At 33.8% G+C, this 20120-nt stretch overlaps 1 protein-coding gene across 1 annotated transcript in view; it reads right to left on the reverse strand.

Moving 5' to 3' along the window:
• Positions 1 to 844: 844 nt before the first annotated feature.
• Positions 845 to 20120, reverse strand: part of LOC128996438 (mucin-2-like) — a 57199-nt gene continuing 37923 nt past the window's right edge. Inside the window, exons 17-18 of the mRNA XM_054421770.1 lie at positions 1820 to 2068; positions 845 to 1464 (exon numbers count right to left, since the gene is read on the reverse strand). Of these exons, the coding sequence (XP_054277745.1) occupies positions 1448 to 1464; positions 1820 to 2068 (266 nt within the window). The 3' untranslated portion in view covers positions 845 to 1447. The remainder of the gene's footprint in view (positions 1465 to 1819; positions 2069 to 20120) is intronic.

Here is a 20120-nt window from a genome sequence, read left to right on the forward strand (position 1 = left end):
AAGTCCCGGGATATGTACGAATGCCATAGGATATCCCAGAATGTCCCATGACATCCCGGGACATGTACAAAATCCACTGGATATCCTGTAATGTCCCGTAATGTCCCGGTAACAAACTGAAGGAAAAAAATACTACCACTGATGAAATGTATATCTAAATTTAAATGTTCAACAAGGCAATATATAATAATTTTTTTTTCGCTAGCGCTTTCAGAAACTAGGTTTCCATCTTCAGGCTGTGTTTACACTAGTACGAAAAGTAAATATTTACTTAATAAATTAATTTTAAACAAAGTTAAAATAGATGATTTAAAGGATATTGGAAAAATAAAAAATTATATTAGAAAAATTATGTAATCTTTTGAGTTTTGGATATATTACAGTGTTGTTCTTGATGTAATTAATTTCAGTAATTCCGAATTTATAATTGGGCCGTCTTCATTATTTAAATAAGATTCCCACGCATTAAGATGTTGAGGTTTTATAATTTGTTTTAAAAGTTTAAGGTTTCCCAGATTGAAAATATGTCTTGTTAATACTGTGGCTGGCAAGGGCTGACTTAATTTTACTGACATATTACTACCACTGAGTTCAGGAAAACCAGAGTTCTATCATAGTTGTGTGAAATGTGAATTAAATTCTAACTTTAAATTAATAAAACAATCATATAATTAAATTAATAAAAGGAATATATTCCTTACATGGGAATTTTGCTAAGAGCGGGCTTTAGGTTACTATTTGTTTTTCGAGAGGCAATTTAACTTATTTTAAAATGGTTATAACCAATTAAACGATTTGTCAACAAATAATAGCTGAACCGCTTGTACTGTATTATAACAAAAAAATTTAAGCTCAGACTTTAAATCCGCCCTCAAATTAAAGGAAAAGAAAAGAATTCGTTGGGTTGATGTTAACGTAACATGAAGTAATATAAAACCGGCTTCAATTGTTACAGTGTGATCCCTGTTACAGTATCCCTCCTTTATTAGTTTTGCCGTTAGTTTTCGCATACCGCATCTTGATGTAGTTACATTGACATAGTTTATGATAATTTGTCCTTTCAGTTTCGCTTATTTAGATATTTCGAAGTAAAGTACGATTTGTAAAAATAAAACGGTTTACCAATGCGTTTCAAAGACCATTTTTTCTATTTTTACTGTCAGTTGGTTAGTTTTTCCTTAGCCGATCGTTTAGTCGTCAACGTCGTTTCATTAAAAATGCGTTTTGATTTCTAACAAAAACTATAATGCATAAACCTAAGAATTAAAGGACAGGATTTGAGAAGTAGATTTAAACTGAAACTATTGTTGTTACAATGATTTACACTTAACATTTATTTCTAAAACTATCAATAAATAAAATGACGAATGCCGATGTAGATGCCAAGGTGGGATGAGTGAGTGTGAGAGAGACAAAGAGATGGTAGGTGGGAGATGATACAGTCTTCTTACAGCGAGGGACACCCTGTAAATGAAACAAACGATAACATTGAAACATAGCAATACAACGGTACGATAATTAGATGGTTGTCTAAGGGGAGGGAACACCAATTGTGGGACAAATTACATGGTTAATGGCGTTTTGATGTTTAAATTTTAATTCTTTGAAGTATTGAAAAGATGAAATGTTATTACAATTATATATATTTAAATATAAATTATAATATTATTATGCGCATTTTTGCTATTTGAATATTATTTTGATGGTATTGATTTAATACAAAGCAATATAACTAATGACTTTGGCTCGTCAATTTCTTCTTTTGGGGCTGCAAATGTGCTACAAAATAACTTGTGAAGATCTAACATGAGATACTTACGGCACACGTGACAGTGTTCCTCGTCACTGCCGTCGCCGCATCCGTCTCTGCCGGAGCAGAGGACAGCCGTGCTGCGACACCGACCATTGGCGCAACGGTAGGGGCAGAGTCCCTGGGACACGAGGGCGGAGGCTTGACAAGCGGCCTGAGGCTCGTCGCTGCCGTCTGGACAGCTGAGGTGTGCGTTGCAGAACTCGTACGCCGGCAGACAAGTGCCTTCAGCACATCTCAGAGTGCCCGCGGGACAACCTGTGAGCATGGGAGACAGCATGTCGTAGTAGTGGAGGGTAGACGTTTATAATAATTACAGCAAATGTTTTCTTTTAGGATTTGGGTTTTTTGTTTTGACTGCTATCTGCGCTATTTCTGTACGTATGCCTACTCTCCGTATTGTGATTTTCCAACTTTGGCTAGGTCTTCAAATGCCATGGAGATTATTAGTATACAGGGTGAACAACTCAACTGTGCCACCATTTTAATCTCATCAACTGTTACATTTAGGGACAACTTCAAATGGGGGACTTCGCCTAGATTTAATAAAAATCTGAAAAATGAAATTCAATTTGTTATAAATATCCGCCATTTTTAAATGTGGTGGCTGTTAAAGCGAATTTCCCTATAGGGAATTGGATATTACCATAGGTGGCAAGGTAAGACCCAGATCGGGGACCAAAATACTCCTTCATTTTAATTTCCCCAGAGGCCAAAAACATCCACCAATAAGGAAACTGAATGCAACTCCACCTTATCTTGGCCACATACAGATTGGCCAATGGTTAAAGGGTCGTTCCTAACATACAGATTGACCAATGGTTAAAGGGTCGTTTCTAACATACAGATTGACCAAAGGTCCTAATGAGCAGTGACAAAAAATGGGGGAGGAGCTTGTCTATTCACGTGAATTGTTTGTCAACGCTTTCTAATCTTAACGGTCACAGAGGTGGCCAAACTCAAGAGAAGCATTTAATTTTGTAAAACATTAAGTTTTATATAAGCTGTTAAGTAAACAAAAATAAAGTTCTTAAATTCGATTACAGCTTAAGTACGGTATTCTAAGGCAAATAATAATAGTTTGTTACAAAATTTTTTATTTGTTTTACCTACTTCTTGTTGAAAGAAATTGTTGCTGATCTTATAGAATTATGTCATTATAGGTTTTGTTGTCGTCTTGTTATTGTTACTATTTGTTGAAGTCTAATATTGTTATCTTTTTTGTAAAAGTTTAAGTTATTGTTATTCTTTTTTCGGAGTCTTTATTCTTCACTTGTTATTGCTTACTAAAAATGAAATGTTACGACCTTGCCTTTTTTGAACTAATTTGAAAATTTGATTGTTTGTTGGATGTAGTTGTTTTCAATTCATTCTGTGTTAAATCAAACTGTGAAACTGGACATTGTTTTCTACCCATCATATTTGTATTACTTTTGTATTGGTGTATCGCCGTTTGTAATAAATAATAAATAAATAAATACTTATAGCAATAATTAAGGTAATGTTACAATTTAAAAGTCCTGGAGTTTTCTTTCAAGATTCAAAGCATACGCATTCTCGTTTGTAGGTGTAGGTCCCTTGTTTGAAAACTACCTCGAATCTCTGCCTTTAGTATTCCACACACAATGTTCAGTTTTAAGTTTACAAAACTAATCCAGAAACATTCAGTATGGGAGTAGTAGTTATTCAACAAAAGTTAAAAAAAGGACAAAGATATAGGCTTATTTGTAAGTAAAATAGCCCTAAGAAAATGTTCTACCACAGAGTATTAATATCTAATCACTTGTTCATAATTGATCCGAACTAAAAATAAAAATTATAAACCACAAATAACATTTTGCCTTAAAATTCCCACATAAATAACAATACGTTATTAATAACTTTTTCAGTCATTACTTTTTCAGTCAGCTACGTTTTCAGTTACCGTTGAAAGAAAATAATAACTCCACACTGCATTTATCCATTTATCAGAGTTATGTATTTGTTACAAATTAAACAATCTAACCAAAAACCATGTTTATAAAAATATCAATACGTATTTACGTATAAATTTTCAACTATTTACAAAACTATATTGGTAATAATATAAATGTAAAAGAAAAAACATCGTTAACCACAAAAAAACAAGAATACATACAAAAAGACATGTACAAACTCTAAAATATAAATAAGAATATGAATACTAGGCCTACTGGAATGGAAAATATAAAGCAATAACGAAAATCCAAATAATCCAAATCAAAATACAATTCAAGGGCAATTCCATGTTTTACCGAAGCATACATAAAGATTTGAAGGACAATACTTGACGTTTAAAATGCATATCTACTTATTTATGCAAAATTTGTACATTAAAACCTTCCGCAATGGAAGTGTATAAACCATAAAAGTATATCGATAATAATTTAAAATGAAAGAAAACAAGAAAATCGCTAAGAAAATCGCTTTGGAGCTAATCAGTAACAATCATGAATATAACACCAGAAATCGGGGCTGTATCGCAATGAGCTATCACACTCTGGAACTTTTCAAAAAGAAACCTAAATATGCTGGTTCAAAATTTTATAACAAAATTCCAAAAAGCATAACAGATGAGGTGTCAACCAAAAAATTCAAAATTAAATTGAAGCAGTACCTCATCAGCAAAGCTATATATTCTTTCGATGAGTTGTAGGAGGTAATGTCAATTTTTGCATAGCCTATATTGTTAATTCTAAGAAACCTTTGTTTTTCATTTTTCAATACCTGTATATTTGACACTATTTATGTATGTATTGTATACTACTAACAAATAAAGATTATTTGAATTTGAATTTTGAATTTGAATTTGAAAAGTATTACAGGTGCACTTTTTAAACGAATAACAGTCATAATTTCTGATGACTTTAAAGATTCGACTCAAAGATTTTGGAAATACTCAAGATGTACATAACAGATGGATATAATCAAAATTTCTTGTAAATATCTTATCATTTTTCAAAAGCTGATCTTGTTTTTTAGTGTTTTCTACAAATAGCCTTACAGCCGCATTACGCTGTCCATAATAATGATTATACATAAAAAAACATTATTTCAATTTCTTCTCCATGGTGGTGTTCCTTTCAATGATTACTAAGAAATGCAGCACAGTGTTAATTCAGTTTTCTTTTTAGTATATCAAATTATCCAGGCTCTCTCGCTTTTTTCCATTGTAATATTTACGGCAACCCAAATTCAAATAGTAAATATTTCATTTCAACCAAGTCAGTAAATGTTTTGTTTGTAGCAAACTGTTAAATTAGCAAACGTTTTGACTGTTTACAATTAACATTTGTTCTTCTTCTCATTTTTAATTTCTGACAACAGCTGGAGTTTCATAAAAATGTTTGTTTCCCATATTAATCTTATGGAGAAATACGAAACTTTAAAGTGCCGTAAGGCCTCTCTCTCTAATTGTTTCCTAAATAATGGAAATCCTCCCTGGTGTAGAGGATGATGAAAGCTTTAAAATGGCCCCTTATTTAAGGAAATGTATGGAAAATAAAGAAGTTCTGGGGTACCTAAAAAAAGGCACTTTGAAAAATATAATTTACATAGATTTAATTATTATTTTTTTATATATATTATAGGCAAAAGCTCAATCCTGCTTATTGACTATCTAATTTAAGAACTCTTAATGCATTACAGTACTATCATTTTATACAGGGTGGTAAAAAAGTCCCAGGACAGTTAAATATTTAAAAAAACAATGCAAATAGAGCTACAATACTTGATACAAAGTTACAGGGCATAAAACTCTATTTTAACACATATTCAGTGATCCAATAACTCTTCAGGGGGACGGCCCACAAGGAGTTGGAAGAAAATCTTAAATGGAAGCATAGGTCAATATGCACAACAAATAAATGGTCTTTTTTAGTAGAATACAGTGCCGCAAACCGCGCTTCAAAAGGTTGATCCTGCGCAAAATGACAGTTGTTCAAAGATTTCTTGAATCCGCCATTTTGAATCTTTGAATGACTGCCATTTTTAATATAGCATTTAAAATATATGCAAAAGTACAATTCATTGACCACATGGCACCAAGGAACAATTCTCCTTGTAAACAAATTAAATTAAATAGCAGAACAGCAATTCTGACAACAGCTGTAGTTTATTAACAATGTTTGTTTCCCATGTTAATCTTATGGAGAAATACGAAACTTTAAAGGGCCCCACGGCCTCACTCTCTAATTATTTCCCTAAAAAGAAAGTTTCCTGCACAACTTCACGTTACGCTCTTTCCAATGACACCAAAAACATGTCAATCGGTTCAGTAGTTTCGGAGGAGTAATAATTGTCACAAAAAACTTGCTTGCATATTAAATAAGTATAGATAAATAAATGTGTATTATATAAGTTCAACTTGGTGTACACAATATACATTTCACTATAAAGATTGTATCATTTTAGCGAATTTCCCATTTAGGGTACGATAAGCTATCACGGGTAGGTCTCATGGTAAGACTTGGGTCTGGGACTATTTTACTTTTTCTTTTAGATGTCCCCAGTGGCCAAAACATCATCCGTTCAAATCCATAAGACGAGCAAATTATTATAAATTATTATTGATGTGTGTATTAAATAAATACACATATCAATAATAAACAGTTGTTTAACTGCCAACCAAAATCTAATTATGTAAAAGAAATTAATTGAAAATCAAAATTTTTAACATTGGGCTTATGGGTTGTAGTAACCATGTGGTTGAACAAAATAACAAGGAAAAGTAAACAAAAGACTTGTAAGTTGTTACCTGTTAAGCCATCTACCCACAGTATACTAGCAAAATACAGAACACAGTACGAATGGAAAAACATCAGTTGTTTTGTTATGGCTCGGTCCCCAGGTAACATTTCCTTAAAACTGTCAGATTTATTTTCTATTTAACTAATACAGAAATAACAATAATAAAACTAATAAACTAAAATTACTTTCAGAAGTTGAAATGTATGAGCGAAGGAATATGCTATATGTTGACCAACGATCACATAAGACCAATGGTCTTATGTGATCGTTGATGTTGACAAACACTTGAATGGACAAGCTCCTCCCCCACACGGGACATCACTGTTGTAAGCTCCTCCCCCTTTTTTGTCACTGCTCATTATCACCTTTTGGCAATCTGTATGTTAGAAACGACACTTTAACCATTGGCCAATCTGCACGCGCGCCCTTAGCTTGATGAAAGTTTGTTTTTGTTAACTCAGGCTTATTTAGGCTACTTGGGATGATTATAAATATTAGTAGTGGCAAACTAGCAAAGATACCTCACTTTAGGCACGTTTTCCCCATAAGAATAACATGGTGAGCTTTTTTTAGCCCCCAATTCCAAAAATCCAGCTCTCGACCTATACAAGCCTATACAAATGTTCAATACTATTGTACAACTGTATTACCATTTCAAATCCACACTCATTCACACGTATATTCTCAAAATCATCAACTTGACAGTGCGACGTTTGCATGTGAACTTGGGCTCGCTCTCAGCTGTGGGTGCGACCGGTCTTCTTGCCATCAGCAGTGACACTGACAACATACCAAGGCGACTTCGGGCACCTCCGCCAAGGTTCGGTGAACCCAAACAAGCAAGCGAGGAAGTGTTGAGACCACTGCAATTAATTATACAGACAGACCAGTCTCAGGTGTTCTATTCAATGTTGAGATGGTGGGTATTGAAAGGGAGAGAGAGATAACGTGGTGCGGGAGTGAGAGAGAGTGAAAGAGAAAATGGGAGGGGGGCGTGGCGACAGATGTCTAGACAAGCCCGTGGTGCCAGACGTATCGATAGTGATTGATGTACGACAGGTGACAGGTAATAGGTGTCAAATTAAATTTGTACTTTCATATTTTCATTTGCTCCAGAAATTGTTAAAATAAATTTAACAATTACACTGAAATTGTAAAAATTATTTTAACCATTGTAGAGAATTCAGCCGTTGGGCTTTCTATAAACCCATTGGGGTGGGGGAGTAACCGGTTCCTCAGTCAGTCCTCCTCCATCGCAGCCAGCGCAGCCATCTTCTCTCCCCTCTCTGGGTACGTTTTTGCACATGTAGGCTAGACTAGTAGTGTAAGGCGTCGGCGCCATGGACCTGTCTAGACATCTGTCGCCACGCCCCTGTCTCGGCTTCGGATAGAATGCCTGGGAGTGAGCTGTCTGCATAATTAATTGCAGTGGCTGATTAATTGGTCGTGCGGAAATGACACTTAGGTGACTGCCCGTCTGTGTATTTATTATTTGAAACTTAGAGTATTTCTCAATAGAATTGTGACAGTGAAACTTAAATATTAAAGTCCTTATTTTTAAACTTAGTAAAAATTTCACAAGATTTTTCTTTAAAACTTACATTATTTTTTTCTAATGACACTTTGTAATTTTTGTGTAACTTCTACTATGTTAAAATATACTAAGTCCTGATTTTTAAAAACTTAGCCAAATTTCACTCATTAAGGGACTTGTAAAAAATGTACTAAGTCCTGATTTTTAAACACTTAGCTGAATTTCACTCACTGAGGTAACATAGGTTCTCTATAGCACGCACACTGTATAAATGTAGACTCAGCATTCTGAATTGCTAAAAAGTATTTTTTATTTAACAAATTTAACTTTTAAGATTTAGTTTTGATTTTGAAAATTGCAATTGTCAAATCTTATTGTATACAATTGTTTTGAATATTATAACATATATTTAAATTTAGAATTCTGATTTAAATTATTATTTCTCATTAATTGAAATTGTCAAAATGTAATTTATACTATAGAGTATTTCTCAACAGTCACTATGGTAGTGAAACTTAAACATTAAAGTCCTTATTTTTTCAACTTAGAAAGAATTTCACATGATTTTTCTATAAAGCTTACATTATTTTTCTCTAATGACACTTTATCATTTTTGTATAACGTCCACTATGTTAAAATATAATAAGTCCTGATTTTTAAAAACTTAACCAAATTTCACTCATTAAGGCACTTGTAAAAAAAACTTATAAAAGTCCATTTTTAAAAACTTAGCCGAATTTTACTCACTGAGGTAACATAGGCCTAGAAAACATAGGTAGTCTTCTCTATAGTACACACTCTGTATATATGTAGACTTAATATTCTGAATTGCTAAATAGTATTTTTTATTTAAGAAATTTTACTTTTAGGATTTAGTTTTGATTTTGAAAATTGCAATTGTCAAATCTTATTGTATAAAATTGTTTTGAATATTAAAACATATATTTAAATTTAGAATTCTGATTTAAATTATTATTTCTCATTAATTGAAATTGTCAAAATGTAATTTCAACTATATAGAAGATGGCAACCTAGTTTTTTTAGTTACATATATAAAATGAAGACTACATGTCAACATTGCTCCTTGTCGCTTTCCAAAAAAAAAGGCAACCTGATTCGCCACTACAAGTTAATACATCAAATTAAGGTAAAACTGTGCAAAGTTTGTAATTTAATTTGTGATAGTAACATAGCTCTAACATCTCATATATTACAAACTCACTGGACTTGTAGTTTCTGTAAAAGAAATGTTGTTAGTCATTTTAAAAGACACGTAAATTCTTGCAATAATTGTCCATACACAATGATTAAATTTGTTGGTGAATCGATTAGAACTGAACTTGAAAATACTCCCAAGACTTGTCCTCTGCCGATAAAATGGACTTTAGTTAGGAGAATCAAATTTCTAAATTTTCAATGGATCAACATGGAAAATTAGTTAATGAAAAAGAATGTATAGTGGATTTTAGAAGCCTTACTACTTTAACTATTGAGAAGATAGATTTAAAGCCTGAAATTGAAAATTCACTTTTAAAGATTGACGCGTCGATGCATAAATATCAAGCCCAAGGCAGTGGATGGATTTATGACCATACTAAATATTGGCAGCTACATGTTTACAAGTATAAGCCCCTAACTCCAAAGTCATACATCCCCACACCAAAAAGTATTCAATCTAAACATGCAGTTTTAAATATAAAAAATTCGGACAATAAATGCTTTCTTTGGTCAATTTTAGCAGCTTTACATCCAAGGAATGCTTAAAGTGCTGAAAGGGTCTCCAATTATGTACCCTACGTAGGTCAGTTAAATATGACAAATATAAAATATCCCGTAAAAATATCTGATATAGATAAATTTAAAAGACAGAATAATATAAGTGTTAATGTATTTGGAGTTGAAGACCAGAAATGTATATATCCATTAAAAACAACTAAACTAAATAGTATTACTCGCACAGATTTATTATTATTACAAGAAGGTCGTAAATCACATTACTGTTTAATTCGTGATTTTGATAGGTTAATGCTACGGTCTACAAAATATGACCATAAGAAGCATTTTTGCAAGTTGTGTTTACAACATTTTTACACTAATGATATATTGGAGCGTCATGCAACATATTGTAAAAACTTTGATGCCCAACGAGTGGAAATGTCTAAACAAGAAACATTACAATTTAAAAATTATAAATATCAACTTAAAGCCCCATTTGTGATTTATGCAGATTTTGAATCTTTTATAAAACTCTAACAACCATTCTCCATCTGGATTTGCATTCGTTGTAGTGAGAGATTCAAAAATTATTTCTGAAGAGTTATATAGTGGTGCTAATATTATGGATGTGTTTTTCAAAAGGTTATTTGAGACTTATGACTTCATTAAAAGTCAAATGGCAATATATATATTCCTCTTGTAATGACTCCAGAGCAAGAGGCATCTTTCCAAAACTCAACACATTGTCACATTTGTGAAAAGCCCCTATATTTTGATAGGGTGAGAGATCATTGTCATTCATCTTGCCAATACCGTGGAGCTGCCCACAATGATTGTAATTTAAACTATAAAGTAACAAAGAAAATACCGGTATTCTTCCATAACTTAAAAAATTACGATGGTCATTTATTAATGCAACACTTGGGGAAAATTTAATTGTAAATTAAATTGCATAGCCAAGGATATGGAATAGTACATTTCATTCTCTGTCGATGATTTAATATTTTTAGATTCCTATAACTTTCTGTCCCTTCCATTATACAAATTAGCTTCCAATTTAAATACATTTATATTTATAAACAATTCACTACTACAACGCAAAGGTGTATTTCCCTATGAATATATGACGGGACCAGATAAGTTTGCAGAGTCCCTACCCCCAATAGAAGCATTTTATAGTACTCTTACTAAAGAACATATTTCTCCCAACGAATATGAACATGCTAAAAATGTCTGGACCCATTTTAATAACAATAATTTAAAAGAATATCATGATTATATCTTAAACAGATGTATTGCTACTGGCTGATGTGTTTGAGACATTTAGAGACCTATGTTTAAAAGATTACAAACTTAACCCCGTATTCACTTCCTGGATTAACACGGGAGGGCTGTCTTAGAATGACTGGCATAAAATTACAATTATTTCAAGATATTTAAATGCATTTGTTCATAGAAAGTGCAATCAGAGGAGGAGTCACTATGATTTCCACGTGTTATGCTAAAGCTAATAATAAATATATGGGCGAACACTATGACTCCAATAGAGAGAGTGTGTATCTAATATATTTATACTGTAACTCACTATACTCCACAGCAATGTGTGAGCCACTGCCTGTGGATGGATTTCGTTGGACTAATGAGATAGACTACAAAAATAATCCAAATGATGAGTTTGGATACATTTTAGAAGTTGATTTAAAATATGATAAAAGCTTACATGATTTACATAATGACTATCCATTAGCACCTGAGAAAATGAATAGCAAATTAATACCTAATATAGATGACAAAACTAAATATATTTTACATTAAAAAGCGTTACAAAAATATGAGGAATTAGGTTTGGTTGTTAAAAATACCACAGAATTTTAAAATTTAGACAATTGAAATGGCTTGCACCCTATATTATTTTTAATATTGAAAAACAAAAATATGCTAAAATGATTTTGAAAAAGACTTTTATTAATTGTTAAATAATAGTCTCTTTGGTTGAACAATTATGAATCAACGCAAGTTTCGTGATATATATCTCAAGGATGTGTCAATATTAACTAAATATGTCACTAATCCAAGGTTTGATTGTAGCAAAAAGTTTGATAACAATTTACATGCTATACATTTAAATAAATTAGTTGTAAAGTTTAATAAGCCGATATATTTGGGAATGACCATTTTGGATATTAGTAAAGTAATAATGTATGATTTCCACTATAATTATATGTCAAAATTTAAGAACAAAAGATTTCTAATGACAGACACTGATTCTTTAATGTATTCTATAGTTACAGAGGACTTTTACAAGGAAATAGAATGTGACTTACACTATTTTGATACCTCTGGATATAGTAAAGACCATTTCTTATACTCTGATAAAAATAAAATAGTCACTGGCAAGTTTAAAGACGAATTAGATGGTCATATCATGTATACATATTGTGGTTTAAGACCAAAGTTATATTCTTACATTCCTCTAAAATGGTTATATGAAGAAGACAAACAAGCTTTAGAGATTAAGAAAGCTAAAGGAGCTGATGGTGCCACAGTTAAACATCTCCTTAGACATCAACATTATTTAAACCAGTTATTAGATGGTAAACTTAAAGTAATAATAGATAAAAATGGAGAAGCATTAAATAATACTAAATCCAAACTTATATTCAAAGGGCTTATTCCAAAATTAAATCAAATTAAAGACAACAAATTAACCATTGGAGAAGGTGATGATGTTTTCTATTATGACCACAATGCTCCAGTTACAATAGAAATTTCTGAAGGAACATATGAGTTGGTTGAGCTTGCAAAGGAAATTCAAAAGCATACCCCAGACATTTTTCTTGCAGCTAATAATACAACTATGAAAGCGACATTACATTCTAGCCACGTGTTATATTTTACAAAACCATGTTTAGGGTCTGTTTTATTGGGATTTAAAGGTGTTTCTACTCCTGGTGTTCCATTCGAATCTACAAATAAAATAAACATTAATAATGTAAATGTGGTTAGAGTAAAATGTAATGTTGCGGGATTAACGGGTTCTTTACAATAAAACTTGGCGATTTTATATTAACTATTTATTTACACTAATTATTTTCTATTTACAATATTTGCAATTACCTAACACCTAACTAACCCTATCTAAGCCTAGCTAATGCCTATTCTAATTTACGGTGATTCTACTTACAGCTAGCCTCTACAGGATTTATCACTTCTGTTACAATACAGTCACTACACTGTTACTCTCACTGTCACTACACTGGATCACTCACACCGGCGTGCCGTCGCTGCGATGATTCTCGGAAGACGCAACTCAACTCAACTGCCGTGTGCCGGAAGACGGTCCCTTATATAAGTTTTCCGTAGAACATTCTAGAGACTACTCGTAGGCTAGACAAAGGTGTTTACAGATCGCCGTGGAAGCTTCTGGTAGATGTCAAAACCCCTATTGACGTAGTCCGTTGACATGGGTCCATTGTCTTTCGTAGAACCCCGTGTAAACAAACAACCCTTTTGAGACGGCGCCTGGCTATTGTTGCGCGGGGCTCCTGACTTGTAACAGTAATATTGCAAACGGGTCCTATTTAAATGGCAACAAATCACACACCATGCATAGCTTTTATCCAGAAGCTCCTCCTGGCTACAAAATTATTGAAGTTCAAAGAAATATTATATATTTTCCTGTAAATAAGAGAATTGGAATTTTAATAATAAAAGGTAAGTACGTGTTAAACCTTCCATTGATGACCCTGACTGTTCTACAAAAGAACAGACTATAACTTATAATAAAAAAAACTATACAGGGCGATTGATATAAGTGTGCCAGCCGTTTTATTCAAAAACTATAAGAGATATCAAAAAAAGTTAAATGGTAAGAGCCTTGGAATTTTTATTTAAAAAAATTGTTGTCAAGTCAAACAAAATATTTTAGCCGCCATTTTTCCAATATGGCCGCCAACTTGGATTTTTCTTACGGAACACCCTGTATTTTATGATGTATTCTGGTAGTACAAGTAATTTTAAGACGATTTTATTCTTGTGATTTTTTTCATAAACCTAACCGTTTGAAATATAATAATGGTTAAAGTTTTGAAATTTCTGCATGAGAAAGAGTTTCGATAAAGGCCTAAGCAAGCATGCCAGCCGTTTTGTTCGAAAACCATTCAAAATTTCACAACTTAAACCATTATTATCTTTGAAACGGTTGGGTTTATGAAAAAAATGACAAGAATAAAATCGTCTTAAAATTACTTTTTCTACCAGAATACATCATAAAATACAGGGTGTTTCATAAGAAACATCAAAGTTGGCGGCCATATTGGAAAAATGATGGCTAAAATAATTTTTTGGACTTGACTATAATTTTTTAAATAAAAAATCCAAGGCACTTACCATTTGACTTTTTTCGATATCTCTTATAGTTTTCGAATAAAACGGCTGGCACACTTATATCAATCACCCTGTATTGTTGGGATGCCAAAAAACAATTTATAAGAAATCTACCAGAGGGGGAACATTTGGATGATATTTGTCTAATGTCACAAGCTATGCATTATGATGGATCGAAATTTATATATGGAGAAAAACATTTATTTTGATGGAATACAATCCTGATTTATTAGTTGCTGACCCCACATCTTTGAGTGGATTTAAGTATATAGATAATAGACCATATATACCAGAAAACTATGTATTTAAAAGAATGGAAGATAATCTATTGATTGGGGCTAATGGTGATATATTTAGAGTTAAAGGAAAGAATGATGCTATAAAAAATGAATGAAATTGCATACGAACTTCATAAACCTGCAAGAAAGAATTTCATTAAAAGGTCTTTTAAAGTACTGTATTAGGTATACATGAAACCGTACAAATAGTTTTAATTGATATGCAAAACTATGCTAGATAAAATTCTGGCAATAAATATATTCTAACTTTAATAGATACATTTTATAAAAAAGCTTATGCTGCTCTGCTAAAAAATAAGACAGGGTTAGTGGTTACAGAAGCCATTAAAACTATTCTACCAAAGGGGGTTAAAAACATTCAATCTGACAATGGAAAAGAATTTTTTAATCAATATTTTAGCAAACTGATGAAAAAAATAAATATTAATCACTATCACACATTTTCTACAACTAAGGCTGCAATTGTGGAGAGGTTTCAGAGAACTTTAAAGAATTGGTTATATAGAGAATTTAGTGCTCAGGGGAGATATAATTGGTTGGATTTACTTCCAAAGTTAATTCGAAAATATAATAATAAAGTGCATGTAGATCTATAGGAATGAAGCCTAACCAAGTGAGTATTAAGAATAGTAAATATGTGCATGAGAGGTTGACTTCTAAAGTGCAAATTAAGAAGCCAAGATATAAGGTGGGTGATAGTGTAAGGATTTCCAAGTATAAACATGCATTTAGTAAAGGTTATACCCCAAATTGGACAGGGGAGCTATTTACAATAGCAGAAGTTAAGAATACAAATCCTGTGACTTATATTTTGAAAGATGAAAATGGTAACACAATCAGGGGAGGCTTCTATACAGATGAGTTGTTAAAGACCAAGTATAAAGATATGTATTTGGTAGAGAAGGTGATTAGGAGGATGGGTGATTTGTTGTATGTCAAATGGCTTGGGTTCCCAAGTAGCCAGAACTCGTGGATTTCCACAAAGGATGTTGAGAAGCAAGCCTAAGGGAGCGCGCCCAAGTTCACATGCAAACCTTGCTCAATTTTGAGAATATACGTGTGAATGGATGTGGATTTAAAATAGTAATGAAGTTGTACAATAGTATTGAACATTTGTATATGTATAGGCTTGTATAGGTCGAGAGCAGGATTTTTGGAATTGGTGGCTAAAAAAAGCTCACCATGTTGTTCTTATGGGGAAACGTGCCTAAAGTGAGGTATCTTTGCTAGTTTGCCATTACTAATATTGTATGTAGGCCTGTTATGATTTTATGTATGTAAAAGATACCCTTACTTATAAGTGTATTTATTTTTTATATCAATATTCCAACTCTACAACTCAATACTTTAATTAGTAAAATGAATCTTACAACCGTAAGATTGTAGCGTCAGCTGATGACGTTGTCATAGCAACGAATTATGATTTGATTTCGTCTGATTTTTGTTTTCTACAGGAATATACACAAATTTTAACTCTCTTATTAAACTACTTTTCTTTTACTTATTTGGTCGTATTTCATTTGATATACACAAACAACCACGACCAAAAGATCACCGTTAGAAAAATATAAAGTTACGTTTGATGAAAGAATGGTTGATCCTACATAAAAAAACTGTAATAATCTTTTTTGTGCAGATTTGAAATAGCTACATTTTGGTATCAACAATTATTTCATAACTCTGATTACTGGTTACTGATATAAATACCATTTTCAAGAGTGCCACCATCGAAATTGCATTTCTCAAAGGTCAGACGTATTTTATAGGCACTATCATGGAAATCGTACATTTGTAGGCTTATAGGCAATTTTATTTTATAACCTCTTGAACAAATCAAACAGATCGAGCAATGCTCGGTCCACTGGTAAGGAATTATTATTACAGTTTTTATCAGCTGTCTGGAATTATGAAATAATTTGCATTTGACAGTTCACATATTTTGTTGACATTATGAGTTTGCTCTTTGTTGCCATGGAGACCAATCAATATTCACTTTAAAAGCCCACCATTCAGAGCCCTACTCCAATATAGAAGCGGAAATAGCTCTAAACTGATCTTCGGTACTGTAGCTATATATTTGTAAAATTTAGTCCAATCGGTTTAGTAGTTTTTGCGTTTATCCCGTAGAAATAGACATACAGACAGACACACAGACAACAGACACCACCTCTTCTTTTTAATATTATAGACAAATAACCATTGACAAGGTAGTAAATATGCACGACATTTCATCATGTTACACGAATGTAATTAAGGCCCAGTTAATAACTCGATTGTATATTTATATGATGCCATTTGGATCCATGAAATAAAATAATTAAATTCGAAAGTTTCCTTTAGTTAAATTTTATTACACTTTGATTTGCTAACTAAAGATCTAATCGATGACGATCGACTGATCAATTAGGTTTATCCAATTTGTTATGTTGTATTATACAGAAAAATGCAATTTAATTGAGCGAAGCGAGCGAAGCTCTTATACGTCGACTTTTATGCATTTCGTAATACGCAAACTCCTCCTAGACGGCTGAATCAATCGTTTTCAAATTTTGGATGGCGATAAAGACCATATCGGTGAGTGCCAACATCTATATGGCGTTAAAAATAACTCTCAGGAATCCGCCCCACTGGGTCTAAAAGTTTCAATGTAATCCTTATGGAAGCAGTATTTGACACATAAACAAAGACATATGATCAGCTGTTGAATTTTGAATGCAGAAGATAAAGAAATAGCTAATAGCATTATTCCACAGATATTAGAACAGAAACGGTATGAATCATAAATATAATCAAATGACGACACTAGCTTAAGGTCCGTGACGTAGGAAGTGCTAAAGGAAGTACTAAAGGTAAGCAGTCTGGAGTGTGGAAACTGTTTATGACGATTAGATTTAGGTATCTGCATTCCAAAAACTGTAATGTAAGGGAGGATAACGGGTCCGCGACGTAGGAAGTGATGAAGGAAGTAGTCAAGGCGAGCTGTCTGGAGTGTGGGAACTGTTTATGACGATTAGATTAAGGTATCTGCAATCATAAAATGCTATGGGAAGGGAGGTAAACAGGTCCGTGACGTAGGAAGTGGTGAAGGAAGTAGTAAATGCGAGCAGTCCGGAGTGTGAGAACTGTTTATGACCATTAGATTAAGGTATTTGCAATCCTATGATGCTATGGGAAGGGAGGGATACATGTCCGCGACGTAGGAAGTGATGAAGGAAGTAGTCAAGGCGAGCTGTCCGGAGTGTGGGAACTGTTTATGACAATTAGATTAAGGTATCTGCAATCATAAAATGCTGTGGGAAGGGAGGAAAACAGGTCCACGACGTAGGAAGTGGTGAAGGAAGTAGTCAAGGCAAGCTGTCCGGAGTGTGGGAACTGTTTATGACGATTAGATCAAGGTATCTGCAATCCTTAAATGCTATGGGAAGGGAGGTAAACAGGTCCGTGACGTAGGAAGTGGTGAAGGAAGTAGTAAAGGCGAGCAGTCTGGAATGTGGGAACTGTTCATGACGATTAGATTAAGGTATCAACAAACATAAAATGCTATGGGAAGGGAGGAAAACGGGTCCGCGACGTAGGAAGTGATGAAGGAAGTAGTCCATGCGAGCTGTCCGAAGTGTGGGACCTGTTTTTGACGATTAGATTAAGGTATCTGCAATCATAAAATGCTATGGAAAGGGAGGGAAACAGGTCCGTGGCTTAGGAAGTGGCGATGAAAGTAGTAAAGGCGAGCAGTCCGGAGTGTTGGAACTGTTTATGACGATTAAATTAATGTATCTGCAATCATAAAATGCTATGGGAAGGGAGGTAAACAGGTCCGTGACGTAGGAAGTGGTGAAGGAAGTAGTAAATGCGAGCAGTCCGGAGTGTAGGAACTGTTTATGACGGTTAAATTAATGTATCTGCAATCATAAAATGCTATGGGAAGGGAGGAAAACGGGTCCGCGACGTAGGAAGTGATGAAGGAAGTAGTCAAGGCGAGCTGTCCGGAGTGTGGGAACTGTTTATGACGATTACATCAAGGTATCTGCTATCCTAATATGCTATGGGAAGGGAGGTAAACAGGTCCGTGACGTAGGAAGTGGTAAAGGAAGTAGTAAATGCGAGCAGTCTGGAGTGTGGGAACTTTTTATGACGATTAGATTATGGGATCTGCAATCCTAAAATGTTATGGGAAGGGAGAGAAAAGGTCCGCGACGTATGAAGTGGTGAAGGAAGTAGTCAAGGTGAGCGTGTTGAGTGTGGGAATGGATAAATGTATCTGCAATGCTAAAACACTATGGGAAGAGACTGTAGACTGTAGGTTAAAATAATTACGAAGCACGAATCGATACATATTTCGATACATGCAATCGTTTATAATAGTAATTTACAACTGAGTTTACAACAGCTGATTTTTACTCCATAGAGGATAAAAACTATTTTTACTTCCTAAAGAGTAAAAATGCTACTTTAGACCCGCAACGCATGCATTACAAACGACTGGTATTACTGCAGTAACAATATAATATAAACCCTTGATGACTCCGCTCAATTTTGTGGATGCCTCTGCGAACGCTACCTAGTATTAATTTGATGTTTGGTTTGATAAATTAATATATGATGTAAGCTTAATACGAACAGTAGACCTTGTTTTTAAACAAATATTTCTCCGAGAGTCCAGTTAGTAGTTCTGTGCCTGGTTGATGTTTTACCTACCACATATGTGTAAGTATTTAAAAAATGCGATACAAACCCACAATTATTTTTAGATATACGAGGTAGGTCCCTTAGTTGCCATTAGCTGTATGGGCTATTAATCAACAGCTGTGTCTAAGGAATATGTCGGCCTTAGTCACTAACAAGACTACAAGATCGCGCCACTCATACTACACTCTTCTCCATTCATATTTGGCTTAAAATACCTAAAAAGGTTTAAATACCTGCTATTAAGCAATCCATTTAATTGCAGTTGCAACTAGTTTCGACTCCTATGTGGAGTCATCATCAGGCGGTACAAGGACTTCTTTCTTCACATGAAGAGCGTCATATTTAACAAGTAAAAATAAATAGACATTAATGGACATTGCAACTGCAATTAAATGGATTGCTTAATAGCAGGTATTTAAACCTTTTTAATATTATTTGGCAATCCGGAGGCTACATCCACAATGAAGTTAAAATACCTACTTTGTATAGTCACCAATTAATTGAAATGTATAAAAGTATAAAGTATAACGAGATAGTTTATTCCTATGTCAAATGTGCAGTTGGATTGAGCCGCCGTGCCGCGCCGTCAGAGGTAATGGAAATTAAGGATTGATGTTAAATACACCAACTTGTCAATGTTAGTGCTGTACGTACAGGATGCTCCCAGTGGTGCTGGGGAGCCTTCACTGTACACGAGGCCACACCACGCCTGTACCTCGATTGCGTCTGTATCATTGCAGGCGATACTGCCATTGGACAAACCAGTCTTTACTCATTGTCCCAGTGGTGCTGGGGAGCCTTCACTGTACACGAGGCCACACCACGCCTGTACCTCGATTGCGTCTGTATCATTGCAGGCGATACTGCCATTGGACAAACCAGTCTTTACTCATTGTCCCAGTGGTGTTGGGGAGCCTTCACT

Source organism: Macrosteles quadrilineatus, unplaced genomic scaffold (genome assembly GCF_028750875.1).
Source record: "Macrosteles quadrilineatus isolate MER2022 unplaced genomic scaffold, UCM_ALF_1.0 Scaffold_1__1_contigs__length_201487025, whole genome shotgun sequence".
In the NCBI taxonomy this organism is placed as follows: Eukaryota; Metazoa; Arthropoda; class Insecta; order Hemiptera; family Cicadellidae; genus Macrosteles; species Macrosteles quadrilineatus.